The 23,388-nt window shown below is 43.0% G+C and overlaps 2 protein-coding genes across 4 annotated transcripts in view; both read left to right on the forward strand.

The window, feature by feature from the left end:
- DIAPH1 (diaphanous related formin 1) overlaps nt 1–19,551 on the forward strand; it is a 264,672-nt gene extending 245,121 nt beyond the window's left edge. For 2 of the 3 annotated variants that reach the window (XM_073568053.1, XM_073568054.1), the window contains 2 exons: nt 6,936–7,022; nt 14,724–19,551. In XM_073568053.1, coding sequence (XP_073424154.1) covers nt 6,936–7,022; nt 14,724–14,881 — 245 coding nt within the window. In that variant the 3' untranslated portion in view covers nt 14,882–19,551. The remainder of the gene's footprint in view (nt 1–6,935; nt 7,023–14,723) is intronic. The other variant, XR_012230786.1, reaches the window with a different exon arrangement.
- A 1,701-nt stretch (nt 19,552–21,252) lies between these two features.
- LOC141083190 (uncharacterized) lies at nt 21,253–22,863 on the forward strand. Its single transcript, XM_073567355.1, has 2 exons — nt 21,253–21,962; nt 22,052–22,863. The coding sequence occupies exons 1-2, from the start codon at nt 21,260–21,262 to the stop codon at nt 22,861–22,863; spliced, it is 1,515 nt and encodes a 504-aa protein (XP_073423456.1). The 5' UTR covers nt 21,253–21,259.
- Nucleotides 22,864–23,388: the final 525 nt, after the last annotated feature.

Genomic DNA, 23,388 nt, shown 5'->3' on the forward strand with positions numbered 1-23,388 from the left:
ATGTATGTGTGTGTGTGTGTGTGTGTATATGTATGTATATATATATATATATATATATATATATATATATATATATATATATGTATATGTATATATATATTATATAATATATATACACACATATTATATAATATATATACACACACACACGTGTGTTCATGCACACTATGATTTCCCCCGAGGCCCACACATCATCTCGGCAGCCGCCCCCATCCACAATCCACAACTCAATTTGCTTAATGGCTGCTTTCAAAAATCCAAATATAGTGAGATAAATGGGGGGGCGAAGCTGCCGCTCTTTGGAATTTCCTATTCTGTAATCTATAGTCATTAGTGGCTGCGGTCACGTGTGTAGGCTTTTCTAGCTATCTCCATGACAGTCTGGATTTCTACTTGTCTGTTTTAGGTAATTGTCAGAATCAATACCAGCCTGGTCCACATTAGAGCATTAGATCCCCTACTTTTCTGCCATGTGTGATAATACATATATTACAACATTAGATCCCCTACTGGTCTGCCATGTGTGATCATACATATATTGGAGCATTAGCTCCCTTACTGATCTGCCATGTGTGACCATACATATATTAGAGCATTATATCCCCTACTGATCTGCCATGTGTGACCATACATATATTAGAGCATTATATCCCCTACTGATCTGCCATGTGTGACCATACATATATTAGAGCATTGGATCCACTACTGATCTGCCATGTGTGACCATACATATATTAGAGCATTAGATCCCCTACTGATCTGCCATGTGTGACCATACATATATTAGAGCATTGGATCCCCTACTGATCTGCCATGTGTGACCATACATATATTAGAGCATTAGATCCCCTACTGATCTGCCATGTGTGACCATACATATATTAGAGCATTATATCCCCTACTGATCTGCCATGTGTGACCATACATATATTAGAGCATTATATCCCCTACTGATCTGCCATGTGTGACCATACATATATTAGAGCATTAGATCCCCTACTGATCTGCCATGTGTGACCATACATATATTAGAGCATTGGATCCCCTACTGATCTGCCATGTGTGACCATACATATATTAGAGCATTAGATCCCCTACTGATCTGCCATGTGTGACCATACATATATTAGAGCATTAGATCCCCTACTGATCTGCCATGTGTGACCATACATATATTAGAGCATTATATCCCCTACTGATCTGCCATGTGTGACCATACATATATTAGAGCATTATATCCCCTACTGATCTGGCATGTGTGACCATACATATATTAGAGCATTGGATCCCCTACTGATCTGCCATGTGTGACCATACATATATTAGAGCATTGGATCCCCTACTGATCTGCCATGTGTGACCATACATATATTAGAGCATTATATCCCCTACTGATCTGCCATGTGTGACCATACATATATTAGAGCATTATATCCCCTACTGATCTGCCATGTGTGACCATACATATATTAGAGCATTATATCCCCTACTGATCTGCCATGTGTGACCATACATATATTAGAGCATTGGATCCCCTACTGATCTGCCATGTGTGACCATACATATATTAGAGCATTATATCCCCTACTGATCTGCCATGTGTGACCATACATATATTAGAGCATTATATCCCCTACTGATCTGCCATGTGTGACCATACATATATTAGAGCATTGGATCCCCTACTGATCTGCCATGTGTGACCATACATATATTAGAGCATTATATCCCCTACTGATCTGCCATGTGTGACCATACATATATTAGAGCATTATATCCCCTACTGATCTGCCATGTGTGACCATACATATATTAGAGCATTGGATCCCCTACTGATCTGCCATGTGTGACCATACATATATTAGAGCATTAGATCACCTACTGATCTGCCATGTGTGACCATACATATATTAGAGCATTATATCCCCTACTGATCTGCCATGTGTGACCATACATATATTAGAGCATTAGATCCCCTACTGATCTGCCATGTGTGACCATACATATATTAGCATAAGATCCCCTACTGATATGCCATGTGTGACCATACATATATTAGAGCATTGGATCCCCTACTGATCTGCCATGTGTGACCATACATATATTAGAGCATTAGATCCCCTACTGATCTGCCATGTGTGACCATACATATATTAGAGCATTATATCCCCTACTGATCTGCCATGTGTGACCATACATATATTAGAGCATTAGATCCCCTACTGATCTGCCATGTGTGACCATACATATATTAGAGCATTAGATCCCCTACTGATCTGCCATGTGTGACCATACATATATTAGAGCATTAGATCCCCTACTGATCTGCCATGTGTGACCATACATATATTAGAGCATTAGATCCCCTACTGATCTGCCATGTGTGACCATACATATATTAGAGCATAAGATCCCCTACTGATATGCCATGTGTGGTAATACATATATTACAACATTATATCCACTACTGATCTGCCATGTGTGATCATACATATATTAGAGCATTAGATCCCCTACTGATCTGCCATGTGTGACCATACATATATTGGAGCATAAGCTCCCTTACTGATCTGCCATGTGTGACCATACATATATTAGAGCATTAGATCCCCTACTGATCTGCCATGTGTGATAATACATATATTACAACATTATATCCACTACCGATCTGCCATGTGTGACCATACATATATTAGAGCATTAGATCCCCTACTGATCTACCATGTGTGATCATACATATATTAGAGCATTAGATCCCCTACTGATCTGCCATGTGTGACCATACATATATTAGAGCATTAGATCCCCTACTGATCTGCCATGTGTGACCATACATATATTAGAGCATAAGATCCCCTACTGATATGCCATGTGTGGTAATACATATATTACAACATTATATCCACTACTGATCTGCCATGTGTGATCATACATATATTAGAGCATTAGATCCCCTACTGATCTGCCATGTGTGACCATACATATATTGGAGCATAAGCTCCCTTACTGATCTGCCATGTGTGACCATACATATATTAGAGCATTAGATCCCCTACTGATCTGCCATGTGTGATAATACATATATTACAACATTATATCCACTACCGATCTGCCATGTGTGACCATACATATATTAGAGCATTAGATCCCCTACTGATCTACCATGTGTGATCATACATATATTAGAGCATTAGATCCCCTACTGATCTGCCATGTGTGACCATACATATATTAGAGCATTAGATCCCCTACTGATCTGCCATGTGTGACCATACATATATTAGAGCATAAGATCCCCTACTGATATGCCATGTGTGGTAATACATATATTACAACATTATATCCACTACTGATCTGCCATGTGTGATCATACATATATTAGAGCATTAGATCCCCTACTGATCTGCCATGTGTGACCATACATATATTGGAGCATAAGCTCCCTTACTGATCTGCCATGTGTGACCATACATATATTAGAGCATTAGATCCCCTACTGATCTGCCATGTGTGATAATACATATATTACAACATTATATCCACTACCGATCTGCCATGTGTGACCATACATATATTAGAGCATTAGATCCCCTACTGATCTACCATGTGTGATCATACATATATTAGAGCATTAGATCCCCTACTGATCTGCCATGTGTGACCATACATATATTAGAGCATTAGATCCCCTACTGATCTGCCATGTGTGACCATACATATATTAGAGCATTAGATCCCCTACTGATCTGCCATGTGTGACCATACATATATTAGAGCATTAGATCCCCTACTGATATGCCATGTGTGCTAATACATATATTACAACATTATATCCACTACTGATCTGCCATGTGTGATCATACATATATTAGAGCATTAGATCCCCTACTCATCTGCCATGTGTGACCATACATATATTAGAGCATTGGATCCCCTACTGATCTGCCATGTGTGACCATACATATATTAGAGCATTAGATCCCCTACTGATATGCCATGTGTGATCATACATATATTAGAGCATTAGATCCCCTACTGATCTGCCATGTGTGACCATACATATATTAGAGCATTATATCCCCTACTGATCTGCCATGTGTGACCATACATATATTAGAGCATTGGATCCCCTACTGATCTGCCATGTGTGATCATACATATATTAGAGCATTATATCCCCTACTGATCTGCCATGTGTGACCATACATATATTAGAGCATTATATCCCCTACTGATCTGCCATGTGTGACCATACATATATTAGAGCATTATATCCACTACTGATCTGCCATGTGTGACCATACATATATTAGAGCATTAGATCCCCTACTGATCTGCCATGTGTGATAATACATATATTACAACATTATATCCACTACCGATCTGCCATGTGTGACCATACATATATTAGAGCATTAGATCCCCTACTGATCTACCATGTGTGATCATACATATATTAGAGCATTAGATCCCCTACTGATCTGCCATGTGTGATAATACATATATTACAACATTATATCCACTACTGGTCTGCCATGTGTGCCAATACATATATTAGAGCATTAGATCCACTGCTGGTCTGCCATGTGTGATATTAGATCCCCTACTGTGTTGCCATGTGTGATAATACATACAGGGGTTGGACAAAATAATGGAAACACCTGGAAACATCAACAAAAGTTAGTTTAATATGGTGTAGGTCCACCTTTTGCGGCGATTACAGCCTCAATTTTCCGAGGTATGGATTCATACAAGGTGTGAATTGTTTCCAAAGGAATTGTAGCCCATTCTTCAGCTAAAACACCCTCCAGTTCTTTGAGCGGCGATGGCGGCGGAAATCGATGTCTAATATGAATCTCTAAGATCGACCATAAATGCTCAATAATGTTGAGGTCTGGGGATTGTGGGGGCGAGATGAGATGCTCAACTTCATTAGAATGTTCCTCGTGCCATGCTTTAACGATTCTAGCTGTATGAATTGGTGCATTATCATCCTGAAAGATGGCGTTCCCCTCCGGGAACAGTGCTTGAACCATAGGATGCACTTGGTCACCCAAAATGCCTAAATAATCTCGGCTGTTAATTCTTCCATGAAGGGATATCATTGGACCGGCGGATTGCCACGAAATAGCCCCCCAGATCATCACAGAACATCCGCCATGTTTTACGGTTGGGAGAAGGCAGTCTGGATGGAATGCTTCTTTCGGCTGTCTCCAAACGTACACTCGGCCGGAGGTCGGAAATAGGGTAAACGATGATTCGTCTGAGAATATCACATGTTTCCACTGCTCGAGGGACCAATTCTGGAGGTTTCTACACCACTCTAAATGCTTGGAAACATTTGTCATTGAGAGCAGCGGTTTTCTAATTGCAGCTCTTCCGTGAAATCCAGATTTGTGCAGCTCCCGACGAGCAGTTTTCGTGGAAACTGAGTTCTGTAGGTGTTCATTGAGCTCAGCAGTGATTTTCGGAGCCGTGGTCTTGCGATCCTCTCTCACAATTCGTTTTAGAGTCAGACGGTCTCTCTCAGTCAACTTCGACTTTCGGTCGGACCTGTGCTTTGCTGCGAACTTTTTTCCTTCTTTTTCAAACGCAGTCATTACTTTGGAGACAGTACCTCTTGACACGCCAAGAATTCGGGCACTTTCTGTTACACCAGCGCTTGCCATACGAGCACCAACAATTTGGCCTCTTTGAAAATCCGAGAGGTCTGCCATTGGTATCAGGTTCTCACCAATGTTCTTACAATTCTGCAAAACAAACAGTTAATTTACATACACATATCACATAACACAAATAATCAACTACAAAACATTACCATATGTCACGGTTTGCATGGTTATAACATGTTCGAAGATTATGATGCCAAAACGTTAGGTGCTTCCATTATTTTGTCCAACCCCTGTACATTGCAACATTAGATCCCCTACTGATCTTCCATGTGTGATCATATGTATATTAGAGCATTAGATCCTGTACTGTGTTGCCATGTGTGATCATACATATATTGGAGCATTAGATCCCGTACTGTGTTGCCATGTGTGATCATACATATATTGGAGCATTAGATCCCGTACTGTGTTGCCATGTGTGATCATACATATATTAGAGCATTAGATCCCCTATTGGTCTGCCATGTGTGATAATGCATATATTGGAGCATTAGATCCCGTACTGTGTTGCCATGTGTGATCATACATATATTAGAGCATTAGATCTCATAATGGTCTGCCATGTGTGATAATGCATATATTGGAGCATTAGATCCCGTACTGTTGCCATGTGTGATAATACATATATTGGAGCATTAGATCCCGTACTGTTGCTATGTGTGATAATACATATATTGGAGCATTAGATCCCGTACTGTGTTGCCATGTGTGATAATACATATATTGGAGCATTAGATCCCCTACTGTGTTGCCATGTGTGATCATACATATATTAGAGCATTAGATCCCCTAATGGTCTGCCATGTCTGATCATACATATATTAGAGCATTAGATCCCCTAATGGTCTGCCATGTGTGATAATGCATATATTGGAGCATTAGATCCCCTAATGGTCTGCCATGTGTGATCATACATATATTGGAGCATTAGATCCCCTACTGTGTTGCCATGTGTGATCATACATATATTAGAGCATTAGATCCCCTAATGGTCTGCCATGTGTGATCATACATATATTAGAGCATTAGATCACCTAATGGTCTGCCATGTGTGATAATGCATATATTGGAGCATTAGATCCCGTACTGTTGCCATGTGTGATCATACATATATTAGAGCATTAGATCCCCTAATGGTCTGCCACGTGTGATCATACATATATTGGAGCATTAGATCCCCTACTGATCTGCCGTGTGTGATAATACATATATAGTGTATGTGAGCCTGAATAGACTGATTTATTCCTGCTGTTTGCTTTGCAGAGGGCGATGAGACCGGTGTCATGGACAGTCTGCTAGAGGCTCTGCAGTCAGGAGCGGCCTTCAGAAGAAAGCGGGCGCCACGTCAAGGTAATCCCCGCACTGTGGTCTCTGTTTCATTATACAATACCACATGAAATACATCCATTTTTGTAGGATTTGGATGTAGGCTTTTTTTTTTTTTTTTTTCCTGAAAATAATTTTTTTGTAGATGGCAGATGTAGTAATAAATGTTACTTGTAAATGTTAACTGAATATAGAGATTTTAAAAGGATATTCCCATTTCACAAAGTAATGACGTGCCACTATGATATCTTGAGTTTGAAATATTTAGGGTCTTGCCCTCCTGTTCCTGAGCATGAAGAGGGCACAGTTCTGGTGCAGGGCTATGGCCCCTTCACTGTTTTTCTCTGTACAGCAGGTGGTTGGGAGCACCACTGCAGCATAGCATCATTCACAGGGAAGCCGGTAATGCTGGGGCTACACGGCGACTTTGGCCATAGCGCTGGGTCATACAACCGAAGATTGCTATGTGTAGCTGCTACACCTGAATAATACAAGTGAATACAGGCACACTGCGACTCCTTGGGCACTGCTACTAGCAAACCGCACCACAATGCAACCCGGTCAATTTTTTTGACAACTGCTAGTCACGGTACCCTTAGGATTGTAATGCAGCCCCACTCACTGCAATGTAGTAACTACGCAATGCAATATTTGGTTGTGATACAAGTTGCACAGACAAAGTCGTCATGTAGCAACGCCTTAAGGGATCCTTTGTGCCATACCAGTGCTGCGGCCTTTTCAGACTTGTTGTCCTTGTCTTATTTACAGGTGCAGAAACAATTAAAGTGAACCTGATTAAAGTGAACACCTGATTCATGCTGCTCGATCCATAGGCAACATGTATCGGGCACTTTAAAAGCTGCCGGTAATCAATCTGCACTGAAGACTAGTCAAACATGTCCCCGTCGGCTTCTCCCCATCCTCTTTACTGTGTTGATAGATTTCTGCCTATACGTGCACTTAGGAAGAGACCTGTCACTCCAGGGCAGCGGGCGGGAAGAAGCTGCCGGGGATCCGCCTGTCCAACTAGTCTTCAGTGTAGATTGGTCCCGTAGGCAGAAACCGGTCACTCCAGGGCAAGTGAGTGGGAGAAGCCGCCAGAGACCCGCCTGTCAGACTAGTCTTCAGTGTAGATTGGTCCTGTAGGCAGAAACCTTTCAGTCCAGGGCAGTGGGCAGGAGAGCTGCCAGAGACCCGCCTGTCCGACTAGTCTCCTGTGACTTATGACAGAACTATAATAATGGAACGCTCATTTCCTGACAAGTTGATTTGAAAGTGGCTCCCAATATGGCTGCAGTTCCTGTTGTCACTTGGAGAAACAGGATCGCCACAACAAAACCAAAAATATCAATCAGTTTGTTAGCAAAGCCAAACTGAAGTTTTTGGTTTGGAGACTGAGTAATCTACTACTATGCCTTCTCCTGCACACACAGGATAACTAGTTTTTACTTTTTGAGATCATGCCGTACAAAAAATATTTTCAGAGGAGATGTAAAAGTGAGCGGCCTTGTGCTTTCTTTTGTGACTTCATCATGATTGAACATGACTTTTTGCTGTTGCACAAATAATGAATCTTTTCTTCTAATGTTTCCTGATACATGAGTCACTGCAGGGTGTGCGAGGTGCTGAGATCAGCTCTGCTCTTCCCCAAACTTTTCTGGTTTCTGCCTTTTGAAGAATACTGCAGAATTATACTTGAATGTATTAAAGGGGTTGTCCGGTGAAAAGACATTTTATGACCGATCTATAGCATAGGGTGGTGCCTTATTGATCTGTGGGGGTCCGACCACTGTGACCCATACTGTTCAGCAGCGTCCAAAATGTTTACCCCTTTTAAACTGGAGTGACAGTGCACATAATTGACCGTCTCTTCATTTATTCTCTGTAAGGCTGCTGAGAGCTGTGTTTGGATTATTTTTGGTAGCCCCCATAGATAATGAATGGAGAGGCGGTTGGGTGTCTAACCTGTAACTAGGATAACATTTCCCCATTGGAGACACAATTCCCCTTTCTGCCGATTGGTGGGTGCAGGTCCCAGTGCTTGGACGCCCACTGATCACCAAGTTATCACCTATCCTGCGGATAGTTGGAACTTATTTTAACCAGACAGCCCCTTTAAGATGCCTTTATGCCACCAATTAGAGTTCATGTAAATAAAATCCAAGGTCTCGTTGCCACGGTCATTGTCACCAGTATATGTAGTATTTCTGTACATGGCTATTCAGAATCCCGCCTCGCTTATAGGCCGTTTCATGGCCACAGTAGGACCCACAAGTAAAGCAAATCTCTGGCATTAGCGCAGACTCTTCCCTTCTCACATAGACCCCATACTGCACCAGTATAAACCAGTGAGATTTAGCTGGTGGTTGTGTGATGAATCTGTACATTGTATATTTTCCCAGGCACACAGCATGAAGTTCTCATGTGTTTCCTTGGGTCAAGGTCACACGTACAAGGATGTTAACCAGATGATAAAGTATTAATTAGTCACTGTTGTGTAATATTGATAAGGACGAGTCCAGTGCCAGCCTGTACTTACTGCCGAGACAATGGCTCCGTGTTGCCAGTCCGAGGAGGAATCGCATGGTTTCTGGTTGTCCTGCACTTTCTATTCGCATGTTGGAAAGGTGGACACTGTCTTCTCTTAATGCTCTATTTCTTCCCAATAGACTCTCTCCTGTCCCTCACTGAGGAGGAGGAGCGGGCACCAGACCTGGTAACGCTGGGTGCATTCGTGTGATGTGTTTGTGCCAATAACACTTTGTCCTTTTATTTTTTGTTATTGCTAAACATACCCAACGTTTCCATTGTTTTGTTTTTTTTTTTTATAAATATCTTACCCCATGATTGTTTGTTTGTTCCCGAGTTACAGCTAACATAGTTGGCATAGCATGAACCTGTGCCGAGCCAAGTAACCCTAAAGGATGGATTGAGAGATGGACACCACATGCATAGAGCTGTGCACATTGTCTGCAGGCGTCACCTTCATCAGATTCATCCGACACATATCGCCGATGGCTGGGAAGACTCCATACAGAGAGAGCTAAACTATTACTAATACCAATCATCTGAAAAACAGTTTAAGGCTAGTTTCACATTAGCGTTTACGGCCGCCTATAAGCCCCCCGCCGCGCCTCAGCCGGTAGCTCCGCCTACGGACGCATGCAGCTGCATGCGTCCTGCGTCCCCTATCTTTAGCACTGGGGACGCAGGCCGTGCGGAGTATGCATTTGACGGCGCATGCGTCCTTTTGACGCTGCGCCGAGCGCACCAAATTGCAACCTGTTGCGTTTGGCGCAGGTCGGCGCAGCGTCAAAAGGACGCATGCGCCGCCAAACGCATACTGCGCACAGCCTGCATCCACAGTGCTAAAGATAGGGGACGCAGGACGCATGCATCGTCATGCGTCCGTAGGCGGAGCTACCGGCGGAGGCGCGACAGGGGGCGGGGCTTGGCAGCGGCCGTGCGCAGCCCGACACTGCGGCCGTAAACGCTAATGTGAAACTAGCCTTAGATAGATTTCTATGTACCAGAGAGAAGAGGAGTTTTCCAAATTACTTAAAAAAAAAAAGAAGAAAAAAAAAAAAAAAACTGCCCCAAATCAGAAATAGTCATAAAATAACAGAAATGTCAATCACCGATTTAATTACCCCCCGCTGGACGCCAAATATTTAATTACCTGCTCAACTGAACATCTTGTAAAAGGCACATGACCTCTGCTGCCAGTCGCTGGACTTGGTGATGTCATCTAGCACATGACCACTGCTGCCAATCATTGATCTACACCACACTGTCACTGCAGACCTGGTACTGGAGGGGGCTGGAGATCAGAAGGACACCCTGGTGCCGTTCACTTTATCATCGGGAGGTGATGTTACATGTTCTTGAGCCTGACAGACGTTGTACACAATCTGCAAGTCTCGTGGTCCGATCCTATTCTTATAAGTAAGACATGTGCCTGATTCCTGCCGATTGTTCCCCAGAATAGCAGGGACTATTCGACGCATTGTCATCAGTGTTCACCTCCCAATGCTAAAGTAAGCGGCACTGGAGAGCCCCTATAAATGGGTGAGTACTTTTTCTGGTATCTTATGGCCATTCTTGGCTTTGGGTACATTTTTAGTAAGTTAATAATTTTAGTGGCTACCAGATACAGCACATATCTAAGACCTGCGTCCTATTAACGGTTGCATCTCTCAAACCACCTCTAGATTTTGGTGTCGCAGACTCATTGACGCTCCGGCCGTATTTAATACTGTATTAATGCTCCGGGCTATGCGGTGATGGTGCATGACCTACAGAGGCACATGGTGGTTTTATCCATGGTCATGAATGGAGTGTCTGAAAGCGTGACCACGAGACATGGACACAGCAATCTGGTCACTAGAACAGTGACGTGTGTCCATGGCGTGCACCAAGCCTTGGATAGCAGAAGTCGTCTTCTAGCCTAGTCCTTAGTAAAACCTACACTGATTTATCACCCTGCTAATTAACAAAAGAAAACCACCCTTAGCAGTAAATGTTTTTCTTACCAGTATTCTGTATATTATACATTTCAAGGACAAATGAAACTTGGTTCTTCAGTATTACATACAAATTGCTGGTCAGCAAGAGTAAATCTCTTAAGGAGATGTATCCATCCCAGCAATACTCGATGCATGATTAAAGGCCGGATTCAGCCGCAATTAGGGAGCAATGATTAGAAATCTTCTCTTTCTTCTTGCTGTGTTGCTTGCCTTCAGTTTGTACTGTTTGTGCAATGCTTTCATGTATTTCCACTCCAAGCGCATATTCTAACTTTCAGAGTTTTTATTGATAACTTTAACAGAGCATTTTTTATTTGAAACTTTGCATAAAATTGTCGCTCTCTTTTCTGGTAACTCTAACATGGCTTCTTTGTGTACAGCCAAAGGGAAGAGGGGACTATGCTGCCAGATGTCTCTGGTGGCACCTTCTTTCATCTGAGAACCAAAAGATTGGGCATGTTGAAATCCAACAACCCAGTCATTTTTTTTATGGTTACCTGCATAAAGCTGGAAGTCACCATGTATGTTAAAATGTCAAGCGGTCTGGCTAAAAATATTGGTTTCAGCCAACGTTAATCGAATATGTATAGTTGGCTTAAAAGGGGTCTGTCGCTTCTCAGAAAGACAAAGTGACAGAATACGAAATTATAAGACCTTTCTAAAATACATGTCGTTAGCAAATCGGCTAATTACAGGGACACATACTTTGCATTTGATTTTACCAGAGTGAGCACAGAATCGGGTGAGATTTTCTTCTCTGGGAGATACCCACTGTGGAGTGGGGTGTTGTTGGCCACAGATTTCTCTGCAGCATCTGAATAGTAAAGCCTGTAAAAATTGGTCAGAGATCAGACCAGAATGCACGGACTGGCCGTGGTACTCCCAACCTGAGCACGTTGGCCTCTTAGAGATCCACGCTCGGGTGTGGAGACCAGTGTCCAGTTCCGTGCATTAACGGTCCATGCTTCGATCGATTTACACGGAAGTCTGCACGAGCCCTTATGCTGAGATGTAGTTAAGGTTCCGGTGAAACAAAGCCATTCACGTTTTTTTTCTCGTTGCTGATCCATAGAGTTAAATGGGAGTATATCGATTCACCTATATTTTTTTTTCCATAAATTTGCAAAAACTGGATTACCGACCTCCATTGTCAGGAGCTTGAACCTTTATACAGAATATTGCTATGTATCAGACATGTACTCCTGCTGCTAAATGGTGAATCTGCAAGAGGAGGTCATAACTGCTTCTAATGGGTTAATTGAGCTTTTATACTAAATTAGTGAGGACTATTTTTTCACTTTTCCGAATTCCATATATTTGAGCATGGGTTAGATTTCCCAGGATGTGTTGGTTCCTATTTTTAGACATTTTTTGTTGTCTTACAAACACATCTGTAGATGGCAAAAAATCAGGAAACCTTCTGCTTTGATTTTTATGTTGCGGGGTAAAGAAGGAAGGCCGAACAATCCTTTCTGTACAGCTTGATGTGGAGTGATGCTGTGCTGTTGCATGTCTGTCTGTGCATGTTTTGTGCATGACTACATCTACTTGCTTTATCTCTAACCTGTTTTTAACTACTAAATTTCCCTGCAGGAACTTGAAAGATCAATAACTTTTTTATTCAATGCCTTTTTAAAAATCAGTCCAACATTTTGTCATCTGGATGTTCCAATTTGCAAAATGGGTCTTTATAGTAAAATGTTCAGGCCCCATAAAAAGTCAGATAAGTAGTTTGTGCTAAAGGGGTTGTCTCATCTGAAGGGCTCATACTCGCTTGCGAGAGACTCGCACGATTCTCGTGCGAGTCTCTTGCATGCAAACCTGGCACTGCCGCCGGAACTCGGACCAGAGCGTGCAGCTACATGTATTTCTATGCAGCCACACACTCCGGTCCCAGTGCTGGTGGTAGTGCCAGGTTTTCATGCGAGAGACTTGCATGAGAATCATGCGAGTCTCTCGCAAGTGAGTATGAACCCTTAATGTGTAAAATTGTGAAAACAAGTAGTTTACTTACTGTTTATCTTATTTTCTTATTGCTTACTGCTGGTTGCGTAGGTTACCGGCCACCTTTACAGTTTAGCAGTGATGGAGGGTCTCCTTGACAACAAGTGTAGCTCTTGCAAGCGCTTTGCCATAGAGCTTGAAAGTGCTGCATTGCAGCCAACCTCAGTGCTCTTATGATCTTCTGGTCAGAGCAACATCAGAGAGCACAACATTCGGGCAACCATATTGCTGGTCTATAAAGTCAATCAAAAGAACAGTGCTTCCTCCCCCCGGGAAACCTGGGAGACTGAGGAGCGGAGCTCCTGGAGATAGATGATGCAACCCCTTTAAGTTCCCCATTATGTAAATTAATGGGTAACTAATACAGACTGACACAACTAAAAATAATAAATAAAAATTTGAAAACTAGCCCTTCCTTGGCAATCAGCTGATAACAACCGAACCAGGGTCCGCAGTGCCTCACCCCTCTAGTAACCGCTTCAGGGTGTCATAAAATGTTAATAAATGAGCCATACCCCCTGCATCACATATGGCAGATCCCTGCAGTAAGCCTTTAATCAGTTAAAATATAAATATATATATATATTTTTGGGGGGTTTTTTGCGCTCCTTTGTTGCGCTCAGCTGATCACAAAGAAGCTGTGCATTTAAAAAAAGGCATTGTCCATTTTGGACAACTCTTAATGACTTAAAGGGGATGAATAATGACTTCCAAAGTTGATCTATGTGTATAAACCATGGATGTGGCTATAAGGAGGGTTCAGGACTTGACTCCACGGTGGCGTTGTGGGGATTGTGAAAACAATATTTTTCATGGATGACAGCTGATTGCTGGAGGTCTCATCTGCCTTGTGCCAGGGACTGTTCTAACAAGCCAGGATTGTCCAATACAGAAGACCCTTAAAGGGACAGGCTCACTTCATAGTTTCCATTAGCCAAGCAGTAGAACATTGAATGCAATATGACCTTGGAATGGAAAAAGATGCCATCATGCAATCCAGTGCCATATAAGTAACAGATGTTTAATTGTAGATAACCTATAGAATATTCTAATTTATCTCCTAATCTTTCAGCTCAGAACGAGTTCCCTTTAAGGTATCGATTGTATGATTTCTTTGTTTCGACCATTTACTATGAAGCGGCTCTACCGCTATGAACGTCTGACTCATTGCTCTGTTCTCCATATTCTCTTTTAGCGAATAGAAAAGCTGGTTGCGCCGTTACCTCGCTGCTAGCGTCCGAACTGACCAAGGATGACGCATTAACAGCGGTGACCGCAAAGAAGAAGAAAACAAACGATGAGGATCTGATTGGTCATGAAGAGAGTGCAGATATGCTCACGCGTTCCAGTTAACCATGCAGTGTGAGATCTACATAAAACAGCTGAGCATGTGGAAGAACCTCCTAAGAATTCTGAAGATGATTGTTAACACCGAGGCTCGTGTCGGAGAGGCGAAGGGATGTTTTCAGTTTTTGGTCATAGGTGGACGGTGCTAATCAATGGTCTTCGTTTTCTTGAAATGTTTATTTTTAAGTATAAATGTGACAGGTGTAGGTATAATATTAAGTGCTAAAGCTGTGTGCAGGGCATCATTACAGCCAAGTACGTCTTGAAGTTTCGGCATGAAGTCCTCCACATGGTGACAGAGATCTAGACTGGACTTAGACAAGCTAACCAAAGTATGGACTAGTAGTGTATATACAATTCTGCCTTAATTCCTCAGTTTGCTTACCTCTCGAGGATGAAGATCAATATCACTGTAATGTACATTGCTATTTTATTTATCTTGGTATTGTGATTGCACAGGTCATCTGATATCAATGATTACTGGCACCGAGTGACTTGATGCTTATTGCTGGAAACCCCTTTTGCGTACACAATGGATTTTCTTTTTCTCTTTGTGTTGTCTCTCAAAGGCCCGTTGATGATGGTACCTTCTCTCCAAGTCCTGCAGCCACGAGAGGCCATATTTGTATTCTTTTGTCAGGATGTTTTTGCCTTGTTTTGGCATGTCTCATAGGATTGATAATATTACATAAATTCTCCAACCTGCTGACAGCTCTAGGTCTGTAAGAACTCTTGACACTTAGTGGTAAAATGTTTTTAACTAATTACAGGGGACTTTGGGCTTATTAGAGGACTAATCACTTCATGTGCTTTTTTTTTTTTTTTTTTTTAAATCCCTGGTGGATTGAAAAGGTACATTTGGATTGGCCTGTGTAGGGTGTAAGCTGTAGTATTCCAAGAATCACTTCCATGTATGCGTATACATATCATTCCTGTGCTTGCTGTGTAGTGCATGACTCCATTAACTTTGCATATCTTTTGCTTATGGAAACTTATTGGAATTTTAAATTTCTTTTTTGAATGTAACACAAGATACTGGACAGGAAGATGATCATCCTCCAAAGTGACAGTCACAAGCCGTTGGTGAACCTGGCTGCCTCATCGTCTCCTTAGTAGTTTCACCAGCTTAGCTTTTTCTTTGGAGCGCATCTATATAATAAAAAGTCAGACGCTGCAAATAAAAAAAAGAGGAATGTGTGTTTGCAGGATGATGTCATATACAGTGGTTTTATGTTCTACATGAATATATTATTGTGTTATAGGATTATTATGTTTAGGATTCTTTAGTATTTCCACATGGAAGCATGTGAAGGAATATAATTTGATCATGGGCTTTATTTCATTGTTTCTTGTTAACGGTTGAGCCAGCAGTGCTGTATCAGTACTAGGTGGGCTCTGTTAGAATGTATGGGGGGGGACGGGGCACCATCATAGTCTATTCATACTATAGTTCACACCTAGTGAACAAGACTTTAGCGTACTTGCATTACATTAGCTAAACCTTTGCAGTCACAGTATTTCAGTTATAGAACTTTTAGGTAACTTTTTGGGTGATGTCTTTGTATAGAAATACTGAATGTTTCATTACCAAGCACAAAAAAACAGCTGCATATGAACACCAGCAACCAACTAAGGAAAGCAAGAAGAAAACCGACAAATTTGTGCTGAAGTGCATGTCAACGAATTTTGGGCTTGGTGCTCACTACTTACCTTTTACTTTTATTTACATTTATCAAGGAAATGTCCACAATCTTTCTCGGACTACTGAGGTTGGTAGCCTATAACTTGGGGTACACTTCAGCATAAGTATGTGTAGTCCCCTACTGAGCCACAGGAAACACTCCGTTACCATTAATCATTATAGAACATTAAAGTAGCAGTTTTGTTGTTACACTAAAAGAATCCCATCTTTATAATGTTAATAGGATCGGCGCCTGTGAGCTTGTGCAGTAGGAAGCTCGCTGCTGTGACCTGAAGACAACCTATACCATGTACTGTTAAGCTATGTTCAGATTACAGTAGCTGTACAGCATTCAGACTTGATGGCAGCAGTGTGAGCAGCCTCGTCTTACCTAAACATTCCTGGCATCTCCAGTATTAGATTATCCACTGCGACCACTACTTCCTACACATGACTGGAGGAGGCGGAGATTAGATCATCCACTGAGACCGCCATTTCCTCCTTAGATCATCCACTGAGACCGCCACTTCCTACACATGACTGGAGGAGGCAGACATTAGATCATCCACTGAGACTGCCACTTCTTACACGTGACTGGAGGAGGCGGAGATTAGATCATCCACTGAGAACTCCTCTTCCTACACGTGACTGGAGGAGGCGGAGATTAGATCATCCACTGAGAACTCCTCTTCCTACCCGTGACTGGAGGAGGAGGAGGTTAGATCATCCACTGAGAACTCCTCTTCCTACCCGTGACTGGAGGAGGCGGAGGTTAGATCATCCACTGAGACCTCCTCTTCCTACACGTGACTGGAGGAGGCGGAGATTAGATCATCCACTGAGAACTTCCTACACATGACCGGAGGAGGCGGAGATTAGATCATCCACTGAGACCGCCACTTCCTACACATGACTGGAGGAGGCAGACAATAGATCACTGATACCGCCACTTCCTACACGTGACTGGAGGAGGCGGAGATTAGATCATCCACTGAGACTTCTTCCTACACGTGACTGGAAGAGGCGGGGATTAGATCATCCACTGAGACCTCCTCTTCCTACACGTGACTGGAGGAGGCGGAGATTAGATCATCCACTGAGAGCGCCTCCTACACATGACTGGAGGACGCGGAGATTAGATCATCCACTGAGAACTCCTCTTCCTACACATGACTGGAGGGGTTGGAGATTGGATCATCCACTGAGACCTCTTCCTACACATGACTGGAGGAGGTGGAGATTAGATCATCCACTGAGACCTCTTCCTACACATGACTGGAGGAGGCGGAGATTAGATCATGCACTGAGACCTTCCTACAAATGACTGGAGGAGGCGGATCTCCCTACTGCACATGTTCACAGCACCTGTCTTAATATTCTATTCTAGGTTCCTGTCAGTGTAACAAGACTGCAACTATGTTTCTGTACAATAATGAATATTTCTCTCGACAAACTAAAAATTGTTAATTATAGGTATATAGGAATTTATTTAGAACTTTTTTTTCTTTCTGCCTTTATTTTTTTCTTTTCCAGGAGAATCCCCTTTAAATTGCATTTTTGTGTTACCCCAGAGCGCACAAAACAAACAAGCCCAAAAGAGAAGGCATATAAAGACATAAATGAAATGAAACTCAGTTTAGTACACGTTTGGATCTAGGACAGACAGGATCTTTAATTCTAATATTGAATAGATCTACTTGATTGATAGCAGCTAACATTTTACTCTGAAATGAACACAATTTGCCAAAACCCTTCTTAGGACCATATACAGTATGCCGGGTTGGATAATCCCTGCTGTAAATCTGTCAGGATGTAGGTGGATGTACAACATTTTGATAGAGAATTTTGTGTGTTTTTGTTTTAACCTCAGGAACCAAGCATCACGTTAAGCATCATCGTTCATACTTTAGTTTTACAGATTTTATTTTGGTGTTTTAATCTCGGATTTATTTTTTCTACTCTTCTCAATGTTCTGGGTGCTGGGCTCCCCGTACTTATACTACTTATACAGCATTGTAAAATAGGTTTAGTGTTTTATTGATTTTTTTTTTACTCCATAAGCACATTGCTGTATTCTCAGTGGTGGTGATTTCCATATCGACGAGGCCACATTGGATGCGTGTGAAAAAATTGTGGTTTTTAGTAGAGATCTGACAAACATGCCGAGTTACAGAATATATCTGGTACTTCCTTTAGAAAGTGAAGGTATTGCAGAAGTTTCCAAGCTGGGTGGGGATGGCTCGTTGCTTTGAGCTGCCATTATGCCGTATGACTGTCCTAAAATAGCCGATGGTCTGCTGAAGGGTTGTGTCAAGGATACTGCTGGCACTTGGAAACGCCAAGCAGCTGCTCAGTGGATATTATGCATTTTCTCATTTTTTTTATATATATATTTTTTAACAAAGGATGTGGTTTTAAACCATAAAATCCTCTTTTGTTATTGCCTTCCTTTACTTTGATCTACCAGTTGGGTGTAGAGGATGACGTGATATTTATGTAGCAGTGTTGATCCAAGAGTCTCCCCAAGTTACACGCTTCTTTCTCATCTGAAAAAAAATTACGTTTTTTTTGCCGTGCTTGATAATGAGTGCTGCTAATTTAATATAATGCTCAGTACAGTGAGAGGTATGTTCAATACCATGGTCCCAAGGGAAAAACTAATGACCATATCTCTTGCTGGCTCCTTGTTATTGAATTAGATTCTTCAACCTCGCTGCCACCCCTGTAAATTGCCATATGTTTATTGCTGACTTCAATGCAGTTTCATTTGATTATTTTGAAATCCTACATGCCAAATGCGGCAAGCCAGACATCTCATTTATTTTTATATATATATATATATATATATATATATATATATATTGCATTTTACACTGTTTATACCACTGAAATTACTATGTTTTCCTAGCTCATTTTTGGTCTGTTATTTTTTTTCTGGGAATTGTAATCATATCATATTTTTTGTTTAAAATGTTAATAAAACAATTCAACTGTTTGCGCTTGTCTTTATCCTCTCATGGCTTAAAGAGAAAAATGCTCAGACACTAAAGGCTGAATGAGAAAAATGCTCAGACACTAAAGGCCTCAATACACAGTAGATGAAATTCTGCTAAGCCTGTCAATTTTAGCGTTACTAGCCAACCATTTGTTGGTTATGGGGGTCTCTTGACTGTCCCCCAATATATGTCAGGGGAGTTGAGGATCTTGCCTTTGGAAGGTCAACAATCAGTGCTTTCATTTTCGGGTAAGATGAGCTGTTGCTCCGCATTGAAAAATCTATAAATGCTCAGCGAGAACACAGTCTACCGGACTAATCTTCAGCCGATATTTATCTTATGTGTATGACTAGCTTGAAGTTAGACTGTCCTTTCAGGAGAACTTGCAGCTTCTAGTTCCTCCCTTCTAATCATCATCCTCATCCATAAAATTACAACTGTCATTTCCTACCTCAGTAATGTGAAAATCTGTCGTCACTGAATGCAGATTTTACCCATGAACCGTGAGTGAAAAATCAGTCCAGGAAGAGATGGAAGTGGATTTTTTACCCTTCGCCATGACAGCACCCACTGGAGGTATCGGATCCGCCCCATTTGGAACAGGAAACCCTACAGGAAAGATAAAAGGGGGCGGTCCGCCTTTCCTCCTCAGTTTTGGTTTCCTGTTCCAAACGGAGCCACGATATCCTTCAGGAAAAGAATACCTGGGCCAGGCATGCCGCCTGTGCAGTCTCCTTGGGAACGGCAGGGGCTGCGGTCCAGAGGCAGCGTCGGGGGAGATTCCGTTAGACGGCTCCCCCCTCGTCTGGTGAGCGGAGGGTGATGACGGGGTCCGGGGAGGGCCGCCCCGTCTCACCCAGGAGAGCGCCGGCAGGCACCGGGACGCACCGCTGCCGGGAGCGGTAAGAGCGCCAGTGGCGCAGAAGAAAAAAAAAAAAAGGGGAGTATGAAGGTCCCCTTTTTTCAATGGAGGCGCCAGCGGCGGTGGCGGTGCATGGAGGAGGGGACCGCGTGGAGAGCGGGGCCGCGCGGTGAAGTAATGGTTGAACTTCCGGGGCGGGATGGCTGAGGGCGTTGGGCACGCGCGCGGTGATCCCTGGGAGGAGGAGCAACTTCCAGGGGGACGGCACGGAAAAAAAAAGGCAGATTATTTAAACAGCGGCGCAGCTGTGCAGCGATGCAGCAATGTCGTCCCCAACGGAAGCACACGCTCCAGCGGGGGATTCTGCAGGAGGTAGCTCCACCAGGGACCGCAACACTGGCCGCAGGAATGAAGCAGGAGAATCAAGGCCTAGGACGTCTCAGCCATCTGATCAGGTAATATAAGGCTTCACTGGGTGAGTGTGCAAAGTATATACTCTACCTACTAAGCTGACCTCTCCTACCCCCCCCCCCCGCCTTGGTGTCCCCTTCTAGACCAAGAAAAAGGATAAATCCAAGCATAAAGAATGTGCGCTATGCTCGGAACCTCTCCCTGACTCCTACCCTAAGAAGCTCTGTAAACAGTGTACCAAAGAGACAAAGCAAGGGACCGCATTGTCGACAAAGGACATTAGAGCTATAATTAGGGAGGAGATACAGGCTATTAACCGCGCCAAAACTCCCTCAGAGACTGGCAGCAAGAAGCAGTTAACCCTCATCTCAGAGTCAGAAGAAGAAGGGGGGTTAATCTCTGACTCCTCACTAACCTCCTCGTCATCATCAGACATGGAGGGACAGTCATGTTTCCCCCTAGACAGTGTGGACAACCTAGTCAAGTCGGTGAGAAGCACTATGGGGTGTGAGGAACCAAGGGGTGCCCAAACCGCACAGGACATAATGTTTGCGGGATTGGCTGAAAAGAAAAGGAGAGCGTTCCCGGTAATACCGGCAATTAAGGCCCTAATAAAGAGGGAATGGGAAAAAAATGACCAAAGACGTTTTCTCCCATCAGCCTCAAAAAGAAAGTATCCTTTCAGCGATGAGGAGCTATTAAAATGGACCAAAGTGCCAAAAGTGGATGCCGTTATATCCTCTACTTCGAGACAATCGGCTATTCCAGTAGAGGACGCAGGCTTGTTGGCAGACCCGTTAGACCGCAAGGCGGAATCATCATTGAAGAGGTCTTGGGAGTCTACCACGGGTATATTTAAGCCAGCGGTAGCCAGCACATGCACCACTAGATCCATGCTCGTGTGGTTGGACCAGCTGGATCAACAAATCGAGCAAAAGGTGTCCAGAGAAAAATTAAGGGCCGCTATCCCATTGATAAGGGGGGCAGCTGCCTTTATGGCTGATGCGTCGGCAGACACTCTACGGCTGGCAGCAAGATCAGCAGCTCTAGTGAACAACGCCAGAAGGGCGTTGTGGATGAAAAGCTGGAAGGGGGACGCGCAATCAAAGGCTAAGATCTGTGCAACCCCGTGTGAGGGTGAGTTTCTCTTCGGGAAAGCCCTAGACGAGATACTCGCCAAAGGAAAGGAAGAAGGCGTTCCCTGACTCTTCTATCCCTTTCTATAGGAGAACCTTTAAGAGGCGACCGTTTGGAAGAAGGAGGCAAACGGAAAGACCAAATAGATGGGCCACAAAAGAAGAGAAACAAAAGGGTACCATGTTCAGGGGTCCAACGTTCCGAAGGGAAAATAGAAGTTAAAGAATCAGACCCACCTGTAGGGGGTAGATTACGGTTCTTTTATCCAAAATGGGAACAAATATCCTCAAACCCATGGATCTTGAGTATTATTAAAGAAGGAATGAAAATAGAATTCCTTCAAAATCCTTATGATTTCTTTGTCCTAACCCGCCTTAACTCTATGGCCCAACAAAAGGCCCTCGAAGAAGAGATTCGGAGCCTACTATGCAAAGGGGTTTTAGTAGAGGTCCCAGAGGGACAGGAAGGTAGAGGCTTCTACTCTCCCTTATTTTTAATTTCCAAACCAGATGGTACATTTAGAACAATTATTAATTTAAGGAAGCTTAATACGTTTATTAAAAATTATAAGTTTAAGATGGAATCAATCAGATCCACCATAAAGCTTCTCTTTCCAAATTGTGTGATGGCGGGGATTGACTTAAAAGATGCTTATTATCATCTTCCTATCCATAATAGATACCAAAAATATCTAAGGGTGGCAGTGGTATTCGATGGCAAGGTCCGGCATTTTCAATACACAGCCATGCCTTTCGGCCTCAACAGCACAAAGAATCTTCACCAAGGTGATGGCAGAGGTGATGGCCTATGTTCGTCAAAAAGATACTGTAATCGTACCTTACTTAGACGACTTCCTAATAATCGGGAACTCGGATACCCAATGTGCCGAAAGAGTGGCTGATGCAATCTCGTCTTTACAGGACCTAGGCTGGATCATCAATATACAGAAGTCCAGGCTCGTTCCGCAATACCTCCAGATGTTTTTGGGGTTCCAATTGAACTCCATAACCCAGAAATGTCTACTTCTGCAGGTAAAGATTGCACTAACAAAAGAAAAAGTAGAGGCAGCCATAGATAGACCACGCATGTCTCTGAGAGGGGCAATGTCGCTATTGGGGTCGCTAGATTCCTGTGCCCCGGCAGTCCGGTGGGCCCATTATCATGTCCGCACACTCCAGCATCAGATCCTCCAGGAGGAGAGGCGACATGGTGGTCACCTCGAGAGTAAGATAACTCTAACGCAGGAGGTCTTGACTTCTCTGGAATGGTGGTTAGAGGATGACCATCTATCCTCAGGAGTCCCATGGGTCATAGTACCATCTAGTATCCTGACCACCGACTCTAGCCCCCAAGGCTGGGGAGCCCATATGGGGAATAGCTTTTGTCAAGGAAGATGGAATAGAGAGGAAAGAGAATACTCATCTAA

The sequence above is a fragment of the Dendrobates tinctorius genome, unplaced genomic scaffold, assembly GCF_039654945.1.
Source record: "Dendrobates tinctorius isolate UK_male_01 unplaced genomic scaffold, ASM3965494v1 ptg000020l, whole genome shotgun sequence".
NCBI lineage: Eukaryota > Metazoa > Chordata > Amphibia > Anura > Dendrobatidae > Dendrobates > Dendrobates tinctorius.

What these genes read in the sequence shown, in the direction of transcription:
- LOC141083190 (XM_073567355.1), top strand. Translation starts at nt 21,260, where the DNA reads ATGGAGGGACAGTCATGTTTCCCCCTAGACAGTGTGGACAACCTAGTC. An exon ending in CTGTGCAACCCCGTGTGAGG is followed by an intron (nt 21,963 to 22,051) that starts GTGAGTTTCTCT and finishes CCCTTTCTATAG; the next exon opens with GAGAACCTTTAAGAGGCGAC.